Source organism: Rousettus aegyptiacus, unplaced genomic scaffold (assembly GCF_014176215.1).
Source record: "Rousettus aegyptiacus isolate mRouAeg1 unplaced genomic scaffold, mRouAeg1.p scaffold_m13_p_5, whole genome shotgun sequence".
NCBI classification, from domain to species: domain Eukaryota; kingdom Metazoa; phylum Chordata; class Mammalia; order Chiroptera; family Pteropodidae; genus Rousettus; species Rousettus aegyptiacus.
The window spans coordinates 79201987-79218894 of NW_023416308.1; the positions used below are offsets into that span (position 1 = coordinate 79201987).

Sequence of the window (16908 nt, forward strand, 5' to 3'; positions counted from 1 at the left end):
TTTCTATCACCTAGCAAACAATAGAAAAAATACAATCTGCCTCTTGTCACAACCTCTACGGCATTTAACAAAAGCTGTCAAGAGACTACAGTTAAACCAATTATTCCCCATCTATAGACATTACCATAACTTTATCATTACTAGATTTTGACCATGTCCCAACAGATCTATAACCTGGGAGCGTGTTGGTCCTCCATTGCCAATTAAAATTCAAAAATTGTCTTGCCCTCACCAAGTAACTCAGTCTGAGATTTCTCAAGGATGTAAGTATTGAATATCCTAGTTGACATGTCTCAGGAATATCTTACTGAGGTATCCATTTAAAGAAATGTGTGAATTAGCAAATCTGCACTTTTTAATGCCAGTGTATCATTAGGACTCTAGTGAAGCAATTTATGACTGTCCAGAACTTACCCCCACATCTTTAATATCTGGAAGAAAATCCCTATCTAAACATTCTTCTGTCAACTCATGAACAGTTCTCCAAGGCTCGTCATCCTCTTCTACCTGCCAACCTCCTGATCAGCTACCTCATTTTGTCATTGCATCATTCTCCCACTGCTGGAACATAGTGATCTGAGAGTTGACTGTGACTCTTTCTTCTTCAGTCCCTATATCTCACTTGCCAGCTTTTATGATCTTAATTGGAAGTCCTTGTTTGATCTGCCTACCCCATTTCTTCTTCACTTCCTCATCTACTCAAATCATCTTAATTACTATTTGAAACTATAGAATAAGAATTTTGGTGCTTTTAGTATGTTGCAAACCTTTCTCTTCATCTCATGCTGCCAGATTGTTCTCTTGAAAATACGAAATTATCAAGACATCCACAATCTTGTTTAAAAGAGTAGAATTGCACCCATTATGCCTACAGAATGTATTTTATTTCCTGTTTGGCAGTCAATACTTTACCTATAGAAAGTGGTTCTACATATGTGAATATGTCTTATAGTCTTCTCTAAAAGGTAGCCATATAAGCTGCCCTATATTTCTTCATCATTCCTACACCTCATTTCTTGTATTGTTGCCTTTATATAAATGCAATCTTGTCTTTTCTCAATACGTCTGAATTCCAATCATTGCTTCTAATCCTTACAAGTGCTAATGTCTCCAGGAAACCTCCACTATTGCTGAACCATGCAGTCTACTCCCCAGCTTGTACAATCATAGTTCATAATTGTTTTACCAGACAATCAGATGGTTCTATTGAGCTTCATGTTATTTTTCTACTAATTTACTTGGATTCTCTTTCCTAGGTATGTGGCCATCCGTTATTAGTGATTGAGAACTCTTCTTAAAGACAATTTTTCTGTTTCATTGAGTTTCTTCCAAAGTAGAAGAAGGCATGGTTTTACACAGGATAAGCATTACCACAGTCTCAGTAGTAATACTGATGTTTCAATTCTGTCATTGTTTGCTTTTCTTTTTCTGAGTTTCACATAAAACCTTCTACTGTGTCCCATTTGAACCTCCCCCCTCCCCCAATATGATCCAATATAATCTCCCTGTTTTAAAGCCAACTGATTATCAACCATAAATCTTCTTTGACATATAAATAACATTTGCACAGGTTTCCGGTATCAGGATGTACGTATCTTTGAGGGGCCATTCATTATTCTTCCTACAACAACCTTTCACACTGTCTAAGGTTTCCCATTCTGCCTCCCCAAGACTCCTACCACCATCACCATTACAACACTCAGATAATACTCACAGGCACCTAATTTTGATGTTGGACTGGGTTAGAAAACCGGTAAAAGGCTGGAAGAGGATAGCTCCAGGATGAAAACAGAAAGATACAGGAGGGAATACAACATAAGTGGGGAGGACATATGAAAAGAAAGAAGGGAAGAGTTCCCAGATGAGGTGAGGCATGGGGAGAGAGAAATTTAATTCTAGCCAAGAAAGATAGACACATCTGGATAGTATAACTTTTTATCTCTCATCAGTTTTCTCAGGGAATGGGGATCCTAAAAAGCAAGAGCTCTAAAATGTAGGAGGACTCCAGGGACTCCAGTCCCTAGGCAATACCATTAGCATGTATAAATGTTTACATAAACATTTTCTTAGTCTAGTAATGACATCATATACACATAGAATATGATTCAGGGTTTTGGACAGAAGAGAGAAACCAGAAAATGCTGGGGATTCTTCAGAGTATAGCTTGTATAGATGAGTCATTTATAGACACTCAAAAAATACTTTTCGAAAGAATCAGTAAATTAAAGTTGTTAGACTCCAGGTTTGCCTTGGAAGAGTGGTGTGATGATGACTCTTTAAATTCTATCTAGATCTCAAAAGATGTTTATGTGAATATTTCAAAAACAGATAGTTGATTGGTTAGGGAGGCTGATGAGTCCCAGATAACATTAACTAAGTGGGGAGGCAAGAGAACTAAAAAGTTAAATCAAGCTATATTCAGAGACTGCAATGTCCTGATCAGCCCTGCAGCCAGACCATGAAGAAACCTGCAGAACTAAGGACAATTTCTTTTGGGATTGCTAACAACCCATTTCCCCAGACCCTGAAGGGGAAACAGGAAAAACAAAGTCTTTAATTGGCGCCCTACACAAAATAAAATTGTTCATTCCCTAAGGCTAAAACCATGGGAAACTATGGATTACAGACTGAGAACTGCCAGCAGGCCTTTCACCTACATATTCTTATCTTTTCATGCTACATACTCATCTTTTCTCTCTGTTTGCCCACATCAAAGAAAAATGGGTAAATAATCTTTAAACTGTAACTCACAGGAACTAAAGAATGATATCTAAACTGAATTCCCCTAACACTCAGGGTCCTTCTTAGTATCTTTCTTTCTCTCAGTTCCTCTCAGTGCCTTTACTCTGTCTCTCTCACTATCTTTATCTTCTATTATCTCTGTCTTTCTGAGTCTCTCTTACGCTCTCTTACTCTCTGCCTCTGACAGGACACTATGTTCTATCTATGGAATGTTATCCCTTCTCTATTAAACTTTCTTTTTGATTCTGACTTTGGTATGTATTTGAATACTTTCTTACACTTTGCCAAGAACCCCCTTGTCTTGCAGTGCAGGGCTTGAGACTCCCCACAGTCAGGGGAATTTGCCCATCTTGCATCAATATGGCTGTAGGACAGATGTAAGTATCAAGCTTTCAATGCCCTCCAATTTTGATGCATTTAGTTCCCCAGTGCCAATTCCTCTAACAGGTGAGGATTTTTCTGGGTTATTACAGCATATTCTTTTTCACCAAATGGGGCTTTCTAGTCTCTACTTGTAACTGCATTGAGAAACTTCTTAGACAGAAGAAGTTAAACCTTCAGATAAACCTCTCATTGCATATTTATTGAATGCTTACCATGTGAAGAGAAATGTGTCATTAACATCCCCAAAAAGAACTACCATAGATTTCAGTATCTCATATAGGCCTTTCATACTTGAATGGTTTTTTATAAAAGTGTTAACAAATATATAATGCAGAGCAAGGTTTACATCTTTCAGAAAAAGTTAAAGATACACTGTAATTTTGTGGTGTGAACTGTTCTTTCTATTTTACCAAATTAAACATAAATATCAAGTCCAGAATATCTCAAAGGAAAGTAGACCAGAGTTTTAAAGATAGTTGTATGCTGACTAGCCTGGTATATTAATTATGGCAGATAAAAATGGGTAAAATAAACTTCTGCTTCTCTAAAATTCTATTCTCTTGACTCTGGCTATGTGAGTGAATTATTGCAGATTTCTGAGCTCCTTACATGAAACTGATTTTCTCTCATTTCAACAAGTCGGAGTTGGAATTCTATGGCAAAAAATTAGATTGAGCACAGAATGACACCAATCTCATCCATTCTGACAATATAAAAGAAGAAATTTAACATTTTTAAATAATAGCATGTAACATATGCAAAGGTCATTAAAAAAATCAAAGTAGACTAGCAATAGATTGAAAACATTTAAAAACTAAACTGTCATAGCCAAGATGAACCTAAGGAGGCATTGCAAATAAATCCAATGAGGTTTCTTGGGAGGACTCTGGAACAGAAAATAAAAAAGGACATTGGGTAGTGATGAAGGTTGAACAAACTAGAGAATATACTAAAAGCCACTAAAATGTGTACCTCAAAAGGTGACTTTTGTCTCAATTAACAAACAAACAAATAAACAAAATTACGTAAGGTCTGGTCCAGAAAAGGGAGTCATTCTAATTTTCAAAGAGACTGAGACAGGTTGGTACTATTTCCTATCTCCTGAATACTCATCTCTAATATTTCCGCTCTCGTTTTAGTAGTCTGGTTTCCATCTTACCCCTCAATCTAAATTCTCCAAAGCATTACCATCACCATTTATTACATCTATTCGGTCCTTTCATATTTATTGTCTCAATTGGCACTCGCCATAACCACATGCACATGCATGCTTATGCACCCACACACATGCACACACATGCACACATTTTTCTGTTGCAACTGCAATGTGACACTCTGTGATCCTCCCTTAAAAATACCAGGCAGAATTATTCTTCTGGTCTCTGCACTTTTACAGCACTTCGTACCCACTTCTATATTATAATTACTGGTAGCTGCTCATGGTAAGGACACATGATTCCTTACCCATTGACTTAAAATGCTGACCCAAAGGATGACTCAATCAAGGCTTGTCAAAATTTTCCCCTGGGGAGATAAGCCATTTTTATGAAACATAATCATTTTCAGTTCACTATATTACATGATTAGCAGTGGATTCTCTGAAATAAACAAGGACAATTAATACAGGGTAAGATGTTTTGTTTTAAAGGTACTACTAAACTGAGATTTGTATCTCTGTATGCAACTGATTTTCAAAGGAACAGAAGTGGTCTTTGATCTTTCTGAACCACTTGTCTTCAAATTCTTTCGAAGATGCAATCACCAAGACAGTCAGGGCTACAGAGCCAAAATTCTTCACCTCGTTATGAATCTCATCTTTTATTTTTTCTGGGAAAATATTTTCTCCCATAACCTCAGCTATCTAATTGTCTTCTTTGAAGCTGAACCCTTTCATTTTATCTTCAATTTCCTGCTGAGTCCTTAAGTTCCTTTCCAAAGTAAATGACGTTCACTGATTGGGTGAGCTGAAGCAAAAGCAGGTGTTCCCAGGAACATTCAGCAGAAGTATCTCTCTGTAAAGTCTTCCTTTTTCCTGCCACACAGAACAGCTCCTGAGTGCTGGTCACCATCACATTCTGCTCATACTACTAATACACTGTTGGGTGCCTGTGCTGCCCATCATTAACTATATGTATATTTTCCTCGATATAGTGAGTAGTGTAAGGAAAGGAATTCTTTTTAAATAATCTTTATGATCTCAGAACCCAGCATATGCTTGCCACACAGTTGTCACTCAATGTAATTCATTATTTTTTTAGTTTCAGGTATACAGCACAAAGGTTAGGCATTTATATAATTTATAAAGAGTTATTGCCCCGGTTACTCTACCACTCACCTGTCACTATCCATAGCCACAGCCATTACAATATTATCGCCTGTATTCCTTATGCTGCACTCCACCTTCCCGTGACTATTTTGTAACTACTAATTTGTTCTTCTTCATCCCTTCACTTTCACCCTGCCCGAGCCCTGCTATCGCCAGTTTGTTCTCTGTATCTGTGAGTCTGTTTTCATTTTGTTTGTTCATTATCTTCATTCCTTAAATTCCTCATGTGAATGAAATTATATGTTATTTATCTTTCTCTGTCTGAAGGCTTGTCAAAATTTTGAATGAGTAAGATTGGACAATAATTCCCATACATCCTTTCCTTTAGGATGACATACATGCAAATATGATTGATTTTATGAGCAGTGAAGGGATGAAGAGAAAGTACTAAAGTAAAAAAGAAATAGAGGTTCGAAAACAGACAGTAGGCAGATGATGAATGAAAGAAGCCTAAAAGGAAAATGCTGTGGGAAAGACAATAGGAAGGTAGATGAAGAAGTAGGATTGAGGATGTGGAAGAGATCTAATATTGGAATGGGATATGCAAAAGTAAATTTAATGGAAACTCTCAGACTAAGAGCCTCTGAGCTGGTACGGACCACCTGCCCCCTTAGATGCTCAGAGTGTCTATTGCCAGATTTCTTCTACCTGGCTCTATGACAAAGCATATCAAAGTGCCTTAGATTCTTGTGTTGAACAGAGTTACATTGACCCAAATGGTGGAGGAAAGTTTGGAGCTGAGAAAGGAAAGGATACACAAAGGGAGGAGAATCCCTGCTCCCAAAGGAGAAGAGAGAAAAAACACCACATGAAGATGAAGCAAGACCTGAGATTCAATTCTATATATTAAGGAAGTATACACTATGTATGAAACATTGACTTGAGAAACTGTGAGTCTGAGAAGGTAGCAAGTCTTACCTCTGAGGAGGTAAGTCTGTGTGAGGTATTTATTTTCAGGATGGAAAGAAGGTTTTAAATATGGGGGAATGAATGGTGAGCGGATACCAGATAGGTGGACAGTTGTATAGCAATGTTCAAGAAGAGGTGGAGGGCTGAAGGGAAGAATTGTCTCAGGTAGCTGCAGTGAACTGTCTTCCTGGAGAGTGGGATGAGAAAAGAGAAGTTTGAAGGGTCACTTTCTAGGGGAGAATAGAGAGTTTAATAAGTAAGTAATCCTTGGCGCTTAAGAAGAATGCGAAGGTTCTATCCTCAGACATTTAGAGAAAATGGAAAAATAAAGTTATGTTCTTGCATTTAGAGGACAGCTTATCAAAGGACAAAGTTCCTGGGTGGTGCAGACAAGTAAAGGATTCAAAAACAGGTGGTAAAAATAATTCACTGGAATGAAAGAGATAGTTTTTCTGGTAATTTTCCCAAAGACAACAGAAACATAAATGAATGGACAAAGGGATGGAGCATATAAAGAGTGGAAGGTCTGAAAAAGAGAGCTGCCAGAGAGATAACCTTAAGTGGAGCTCTTGGGGTTGGTCACTAGATGGGGTGTGGCAACATCAATGGATGCCGGACTGAAGTGACAACAGAAGTTGTATGGAATAATAAGAAGAAGATACTGTGAACAAAGCCTGCCTTGGAGGTTGATTATTTAGGAAGACAACTGAAATTGGAGAAGAAAAGTTTATGCAGGTACTGATGTGACTGGCAAAGGTGGGAACATGTAGTGGAGGATGAGGATGATGAGTGGTACTGTGGGAAAAATGAGCACAAGTGGCACAGACAAAGACAAGAAGAGAATGCAAGGACTGAAGATCTATGATTATAAACCTGTGATTTTTATGATATGAATGTGAGTCCTTGACAGTGTGAACTTACATGGCTGAGTGGTTGGAACCTATTTCATTCTTTTTTTTTAAAAAAAAATTCATTCCATGTCAACTCTATCCCAGATGGCAGTGAATATGATACAGTGCTGACCCTTAGAGAGTTCATAATAATTTGAGGCCAGAAATATTTCAGTGTGATAAATGTTAGAGAGAGAAATAGAGGGTTACAAGAGAACATAGGCATATGGGGAAGTGTGTAACCCAGTCTTGAGAAATGAGAAAAGTCTTCCTGAGTGAGAAATATAAACTGGCTAGATTAAAGGGAAGGATAGAGATAGAAGAAATGGATTATATAAAAGATTGCAGAGAAAGAAGAGCAGGTTTAGACATGCATTTTGTACAATATTGGTAGAAAAAGCAGAGAACTGTGTATGTGAATCTATTAGGCAATGGGAAATTATTATCTATAGTCACGTGACTAAAATGCTCGAAATTATCTTTTGGAAATATAATTTATATAGGGAGGCTAGTTTAGAGACTGGAAGGACTGCAGGCTAGGAGAACAATTGGGAGGTCTTTGGATAAGTGGCTCTGGAGCCTGAAAAGCAACATAGATAACAAATATAGTTTTGGGAGGAATTAGTAGATGCTAAAGGAAGCCGAAGCAGGTGACAAGATTGGCTGGGGAGAGGTTAGAGACAGACCAATAGGAAGTACCAACAATGAACCATCTAGCAGGGACAGAGGAGCCCTCAATGAGGATTGGAAATGAAGATGAGGGAAAAGAGAAGAACCCATGTTGGATAAAGAAATCAAAACCAAAACAAGTATTTTATGAAAGGCGTGACTTTGAAGAAGAAAGACAGAACAGGAAGCAGTGTGACAGGCCAGCAGAATAAAATATTTTTATTATAGCTGTTAATTTTTTGTTTGCTTTCAAGGTCAAAAATATTTGAATGTTTATAAATAGTAAAGATAAAGATCTAGGAAATTAGAAGAAACTGAAGATAAATAAGAGGGGAAATAATTGATGAAACAAAGCCCCTGAGAATGTGGAAACGAAAGAGGATTCAGAGACTAGGTGGGGTAATTATTAAAACTATACATACATACATTCATACATATATACATCCTTACGCACACATATATGCATATATAGACATATGCATGCATACAAGTACATATGCGTGCATTTGTGTTTGTGTGTGTGTGTATCCAGCTTGTTTTAAAAATAGCTTAAGATAACTTCTCCCACAAAATGATAACTATATGAGGTGATGAATGTGTTAATTAACTTGGTTGCGGTATTCATTATATAGGTACAATTTTTATTTGTCAATTATGCCTCAATAAAACTGGAAATTTTAAATTAAAAAAACAACCTACAGATTGATTTTGAGAAAATTGGTATTCTAACAATCAATTGGGTCTTCTGATTTATATCCAAGGTATATAATTCCACTTACATTGTAAAAAAAAAAATCTCTTCCAGAAATATTTTGTAATTCTCAGTGTAGAAGCTTTGCAAATTTGAATTAAATTTATTTGTATGTTATATTTTTAACATACATTTTGTATGCTTGCATGTTTGTATTGCAATCAGATTTATTTATTTATTTATTCATGTAATCAGAACTTTTAACATTTAATTATGTAATTGTTTGCTGCTAGTATAGAAAAATACAACTGATTTATATTGTCTTTGTAGTCTCCTAATAAATAAATAACCGAGGAGCACTTTCTTGTGCCTAAAGTAAAACATATTGTAGCTATAAGAGTGAAGACATTGAAACATGAAAGGGATATTAACACAGCTTTCTCTGAGAGTGGAGGAAATTAAAGGAGAATAGATGCAAAGATAAGATAAATTTACAAGAGTGAAGTAATAATATGAGGAGTTGTCTCCTGACAGTCTTGAAGTCTGAGTTATAGAGGAGGAAAGTTCAATTGAAAGGGAGGAACAGAAATTTGAGTAGTGGTAAATGTCATATATTCATTGTGAGAATAATTTAATAGGACCGACAAGGACTCAACAGGCCTGATATGTAGTAAAGACTATTTGTATGGTTACATCACATCCTAAGTGAGCTGAGGGAAACACTGGTTAGAGTTAGTTGAAGCTTGAGCATTTTCATGGAGAACGCTGCAGAAATCAATTGGTACTGAGGTGTTCTTGGTCTTGGCAGAAGATAGACACGCAGACTAGATTGGGTAGAAAGTAAAATAGTTTTTATGTCAGTGGTTCATAAACTTTAGCATAAATCAGAGTCACCTCATGGACTGGAAAAATCAAAAATCTTTTCTCCACCCCCAGAGTGCCTAATTCATTAGGTGTGTTGGCAAGGTCCAAACGTCTGTACGTTCCCCCTTGATGCTGATGATACTGAGGAACCACATCTTCAGAAGCTTTACTCCATACCTTCCTTCATGTTCTAGGTGATAGCATCACACTTCAGAGTCACAGAGGTGACAAAAATTTAATTTAACACACCAGTAGGACACCAATTATGCTCATTTCAAAGACTGAAAAATTGTTACTCAAAAAAGACAGTGACTTGTCCAAAATCACACAGTCTGACAGAGCAGATCTCTGACTCAGATTTTTCCACACCTTGTACAGTGTTCCTTCTACATGACATAGCTGCCTTCACCGCCTCCTTACTTGTCAAAGCATCTGTGACTGAGAGGAAAAAGATGTATGGTCTGCAGCATCCTCTGCCCCCAACCCTCCTCTTCCACAGAGTCTGCTAAGCAGAGGTGTAAGACTGCAGCCCTTCTGAGCATAGCCTGGGGCTTTGGCAGAGCTCATTACAGTTCACATCCCTATGGAGAATATAGAGACTGTTATTGATTTTCTAGCTACTCCTGCTCTTTTCAGAATCTGTGGTGGTGCACTAAGTCTGGTAACATTTTTGAGCCTTGTGCTGCCTGAATATCTTGCAGCTTTATGGAGAGCCTCTGAATAAGGACACAGAGCCTGACTCAGAGCCTGACTGTGGGCAGGGCCTGTAACTAGTACTTTGTGCAGAGCTTGTGTGTGATTGTCTATAGAGAATATGCCTGTGGTTGTTGGACCTGTGAGTGCGTGCAGAGCTTGTAGTTGTTTACAAGTCTTTATGTGTACTCTGCTAATGTACACAAAGTCTGAAGCTATTTTCCCCCTGCGATACAGGTGAGGGGGAGAAAATCATGGTTCTCTTACCTGCTAACAGCGCGGCTTCTGTGAACAATTCTGACACCCGCATGGCAGGCTGCTTCCTCATTGGCATCCCTGGGCTGGAACATCTACACATCTGGCTTTCTATCCCCCTCTGTACCATGTACATAGCTGCCTTGGCAGGCAATGGTATTTTAATTTGTGTCATTCTCTCTCAGCCAAGCCTGCATGAGCCCATGTACATATTCCTATCCATGTTGGCCAGTGCTGATGTTTTGCTCTCGACTTCCACGATGCCCAAAGCACTGGCCAACTTCTGGCTAGGTTCTAGTCACATTTCTTTTGATGGTTGCCTCACCCAGATGTTCTTCATTCACTTCCTCTTTGTGGCTGACTCTGCAGTCCTGCTGGCCATGGCTTTTGACCGCTATGTGGCCATCTGCTCCCCTCTGCGATATGCCACCATCCTCACAAGCATGGTCATTGGGAAGATCACCACTGTCACCCTGACTCGCAGCTTTATCATCATGTTTCCATCCATTTTTCTCCTCAAGCGTCTGCACTATTGCCGGATTAACATCATTGCACACACATTTTGCGAACATATGGGCATCGCCCGTCTGTCCTGTTCTGATATCTCCATCAATGTCTGGTATGGGTTGGCAGCTGCTCTACTCTCCACTGGCCTGGACATCATCCTTATCGCCGTCTCCTACATCCACATCCTCCGAGCTGTGTTCCGCCTCCCGTCTCGAGATGCCCGGTCCAAGGCCCTGAGCACATGCGGCTCTCATGTCTGTGTCATCCTACTCTTCTACGTCCCTGCCCTCTTTTCTGTCTTTGCCTACAGGTTTGGTGGGAGACGCATCCCACGCTATGTCCATATCCTTCTGGCCAACCTCTATGTGGTCATCCCACCTATGCTCAATCCCATTATTTATGGAGTGAGGACCAAGCAGATTTTGGAAGGGGCTAAAGAGATGTTTTCGAATATTATCAAAGAATCTAAATAAATGCTCCCAACTTGAGCTCAACTTAATCTCTTTCTATATCTATTAATTGTCTTGTAGTTACCCTATCCTCAGTGCTACACCTCCCAGTTATCTCTGTGTCATTCTCATCTGTGTCCCAATTTATTTAAATAAGTGTTCTACTCAAATTGGAGGAGTGTGGGGAGTAGTAAAAAAAGGTGAAAGGAATTGAGAAGTAAAAATTGCCAGATACTGAAATTATCATAGGGATGCAAAGTACAGCACAGGAAATATTGTCAATAATGCTGTAATAACTATGTATGGTGTCAGATGGGTATTAGTCTTACCAGGGTGATTGCTTCGTAAGGTATATAAATGTCTAATCACTATGTTGTACACCTGAAGCTAATATAATATTGTATGTCAACTGTATGTAAAAAATCACTTAATTAATTAAGTAAAGAAGTGATTTATCTCAGGCAGTGGGACTCAGACAAGACAGCTTCCAAAGGACAGCTTCTTATACTACATTTGAGAAAAACGTTTCAAATCCACTAGTCCTGATCCTGGCTGTTTTCATTTTCATTATCATTTACTGATATAAAATAATGTCCACAGTATATGGCTCTTACCAACTCAAACTACACAGTGGCTGTCATTTTTGATACTTTTTATTCACTACAAGTGATGTAATGATAATCTAGAAAATCTATAACTAACAAAGGTTACGAGCTTTGTAATCTTTCTCTAGCGGTCTCTCAGACATATCACATACTTGCAATAAAAGTATAAGTCTGTAGACTCATTTAGAATTTAGTAATATGAATCAAATGCCTTGAAAATGTTCATTCTCTTTAACCTATTAATTCATCTTCCTAGAAGGCAGCTCAAGGAAATAGTCAGAAATAAGTGTAAAGATTTATGCAAACAGTCATTACCTCTAGAATTATTTACAATATCAAAAATAAATAAATAAATAAAAAGGAGATAGCTTTAGTATCCTGCACAGGTGGCAATAATTAAGTAAATAATGCTGTGTAATATATACTTACTATCAAATATTAGACATTAAAAGTAACTTTAAAAAGAGTTAATTGTTTTGAGGAAATGTCTCTGGTAGAATATAGAATACAAGGGAGTGAACACAAAAAATTAAAATAAGTTTTCTACTAAAATACATCTTTGATTTATTTTCCTAGAAATCTATAGTAATATCCACTTCACTTTCTTCCACTTATTGCTCAGATGCCTTATGATCCTTCATCATCTTAAGAAAAACTAACTAGGGAAAAAGTGTAATAACTTACTTGGAATCTACCATCCATTTGTACTTTTCTCAGCATTCACTTGCATTTTCTCCCTAATGAGTTACCTAATCCCTTATATATAATTTTGATATTTAGATTTGCCAGTTCAACATCTTTGTCACAATGGAAACCTCCAAGAACTGTTATATCTAAAAATTCATAAAATGATATTTTTTATTACCAGCTACACATGTCCATAATCATACATGTGTATGTACTCAAGTTCAGAGATGCTAACACACAGTAACATATGTAAGTGGACACATGCATCTATCAAAATATAGATGATTGTATAGAAATAGGGTACTATTTTCCATCTGAATATGCTTCATATCTAAAAATTATATTCATTATTGAAATGAGATGAGAAGTCAAAATGTCTACTTATATCTAATAGATATGGATTTATGTATTTATATATTTGATGTATTACTAAAGAAACTTAAACATCTATATATAACTTAGTAACTTGCTTACTAATCATTAATTATGTTCTCTAAAATTGAGATCAACTCAGCCTGACTTTTAGTCCAAGATTAATTAACCTGTCCTCAAAAACGTACGTAGTTCATATCTCAACTCTGTCTATGCCCATACTCAGCCCATAATGAAAGAGTCATCTTTTGAGATTCTCCACCCCTTTTCATCTAAATCATTATTTGGTTGGGCTTGCTCTCGTTTTATAAAAGATATTTTCATGTTTGTGCTTGTGCTTTTACTCCCTGTCTAGATTGCATTCCTTAAAGAGAGGGTTTATTTTGAAAGTCTTTTTATCTCTATTGCCCCAAAGCATAAAACCCTGCTCATCACAGATATGCAATATCTAACTGAGGAGAAATGTTTTCAAATTATATTACAAATAATTCGCTAATTTTTCCTACTATTTTAGGGACCTTTAAAATATAGGGGAGAAAATGATCATAAAACTGATGAAAAAAGAGGACAAAGACAGAATTAGAATATGCTTTACTAGGAACAAAAGAAAATACAATTAAGACTGTATCAAAATACCATTTCTCACCTGTCAGATTGGCAGAATCAAAATGATTAATGCTGTGTTCACATCAATGTAAGAAAATAGCCTCTCTCATATATTGCTCATGAATATATAATATAATAGAATTTTTGTGGAATTTGGAAATATCTTAACAAAATTCTTATACATTTATCCTTTGATCCAGAAATTGCACTTATAAGAAATTACTTTTCAGATATACCTTCACAAGTACGAAACAAGTTATATGCATAAGGTTAGTCATTATGCCAAGTTTTTATAACTAGGTTAGAGTTACAGTCACCATATTTAGTACATATTAGCTATTTGTCATTGGGAAATACACTTAATCTCTCTTTAAGGTTTAATTTCCTGCTCCGTTAAAAAAAAAAAAAATGATAATAACACCCACTTCAGAGCTATTTGGATTATTTAGATTAACTAGATATGGCAAAAATAATAATAATAACTAGCGTATTAAGGAACATTTCGTTGCTATCAAATTTTCACCATTTTAAAATAGCTGAAATATAATTCTTTTTTTGTATATTTGTGTACGCCTCTGGGAGAACTGTATTTCTATAAATTAAATGTCTAAAAATGGAACATTCAGATCACAGATTATGTATGTTAAATTTTAATAAATTATTATGTTTCTCTTTATTTCGAGACAAAAACATCCTTCTATATATTATTTTATTATATTTTTATTACAAAATTAACACATGCTATTAGTAAAGAATTAAAATTTTAAAATAAAAAGCAAAGTTTCTCTGATGTTATTTCCACAAAAGTAACATGTTCCTGTCTGGTATCTTCCTTTTTCATGTAAGAACACCTTCATATAAGAAACAATGCCTTGTATATTGAGGGCTGAGAATCTGAGGAAGAGACTGAATAAGGAGGGTATGCTCCAGAAGGTATAACATAGTTTATAGAAAAAAGCATCTAGGGATTTAAGATATTTTTGTTCATTGAGTCTCTACCACTATTCTAAGTCTTGATCTCTGCCCTCCCCTAACATAATCTAAAGAGTTATTTTCAGTTTTTCCTGAGAATGTCCAAATGACTCATGGCTTTACCATTTCAATTTGAAAATAAATAAAAAATAAATACATTTGAAAATAATTGAAATTGAAAGAACAATGTAAGAAAAAGCTTTAACAGTTTCTTCTCCATCCCATTTGGATTTTCCTCACCCTTCAGTCCCTTTGTTGTGGCGTGTTCAAATCCGAGACCTATGGAGCCAATTGAGATTAATTTATGAGCCTTTATTAGCTGGCTGGCGACTGACCCTCTACCGCGCAGGGTTAGAGATTGGCACTGAGCTCCCAAAAGAGGCCGTTTATAAAGCCTAGGATAAGCAAGCAGATTACAGAAGCAGAAGCTGGCCCTTAGCATATCTTTGAGCAGATTACCACACCCTGGTTAACAGATTCAGAGTAAATCCTTAATGCGGGTTTTACTAGAAAATTTTCCACCCTCAACACCCTTATTATTTTAAACTTCAGCCTGAGAACAAACATAAAAAGACCTCAGATGAAAAAATTTTTTGAGCTTCTAGGTGTCACAGTTTACCTTATTTGCCTATTTGTTATGTCTATATCAGTTATTATATGGTATGTATGTACATACATGGATTCTATAAGAATATGGGGACCCAGGACAGACAGGGTAGTTAAGGCCTATGTGCCATCATGAGCCAAGAAGAAGGGGAAAAGGGATTGTGCTTTGGGACTTCAAAGGGGAGGAAAGGAATTCACATGGAATGGAGATGGAAAAGCAAATGTTTGGTAAATAAATGTTTGGGCCATCTTTAACAATGGAACACAGATTGAACTTTGATCAAAGGGGCCTTGCTAGGTTCATCCCTATCTATTGCACTTTGTTGACATTAATCCATTGTTATCTATGACAATAGCTTCCTTCCTGGAGCAGGTCCTCCATTTAAATTCTTTAATGCAGTTAGGGAGGTCAAAGGTTTTTCCTGAACTTTTCGTTTCTCAAAAATAATCTGTCGAAAATAATATCCCAAAGAGGTATATTTTGGAGTGGCAAATTCAGCTTCCCCTCACTCCTTTAAATATCATTGCACATTTCTCTCTCTCTCTTTTTTTTACTTGCATTCTTCATCTCTTAACTTACTTATTCTTCTTAATGTCCTTCATTAAGATGTGAGAGCAAGAAACCTGAATGTACATCTCGAGTTACCTATTTCTAATTCTCACATCCTGTTACCAATTATTTTACAAATCCATTCTCTTCTACCTATATTCAGTACATCTAGTTACGCACTTTTTCCTCCATACTAAAGCAATAGCTAGACATTTACTCTCCCTGAATTTAGGCGATTTTGTTACCTACAGTTTTCTTGAACCTACTCACTGCTGCCAGGAGATCTTTTCTTAGACATTCAGACATGTCATTCCCCATCTGGTCCCTATCATCACACACACACACACACACACACACACACACACACACCTGATTAAAAGCTCTTTAGTGGCTTGCCAACAACATCAAGACATTTCAATGGAAAATGAATATGGTCCTGGGACAACTGGATATCTACATGCAAAAAGATAAAACTGGATCTCTTTCACACACAATAAAAATTAACTCAAAATAATTTGTAGACATAAGTAATGAGTTAAATTGTTAAACTTTTTAGAAAAAAACATAGGATCAAATCTTCATGACCTTGGATTAGGCAAAACATTCATAAAAAATGACACCAAAAGTACAAGTGACCAAAAAAATTGGATTTCATCAAAATTAAAAACTTGTTCTTCAAAGGATGCAATCAAGAAAATAAAAAAATAACTCCTAGAATGGAAGAAAATATTTACAAATCATAGAACTCATATAAGGACTTTCATCTAGCATATATAAAGAACTCATACTTAATATTAAAAACACAAATAACCTAATTAAAAAATTGGTAATAGATCTGAATAAACGTTTCTCCAAATGAAGATATGCAAACTGTAGTAAAGCCTATTGAAAGATATTTCACACTTTTAGTCCTTAGGGAAATGCAAATTAAGATGATAATGAGCTACCATTTCACATCCAACCACAAAGATGACTATATAGAAAAGATATACATTAACAAGTATTGGCATGGATACATAGAAATTAAAACTCTACTATTATGTTGGTGGGAATATAAAATGGCACAGTGACTTTAGAAAGCCATCTGGAAGAGCCTCAAAAGAGTAAATATATGGTCCAGCAATTCTATTC

General features: G+C 36.4%; 1 protein-coding gene across 1 annotated transcript; it reads left to right on the top strand.

Moving 5' to 3' along the window:
* The first annotated feature begins 10407 nt into the window (after positions 1 to 10407).
* Positions 10408 to 11403, top strand: LOC107501090 (olfactory receptor 52B6). The gene has a single exon (XM_016126878.2). It carries the CDS (start codon positions 10423 to 10425, stop codon positions 11401 to 11403), a length of 981 nt encoding a protein of 326 aa, XP_015982364.1. The 5' UTR covers positions 10408 to 10422.
* Positions 11404 to 16908: the final 5505 nt, after the last annotated feature.

What these genes read in the sequence shown, in the direction of transcription:
- LOC107501090 (XM_016126878.2), top strand. Translation starts at nt 10,423, where the DNA reads ATGGTTCTCTTACCTGCTAACAGCGCGGCTTCTGTGAACAATTCTGAC.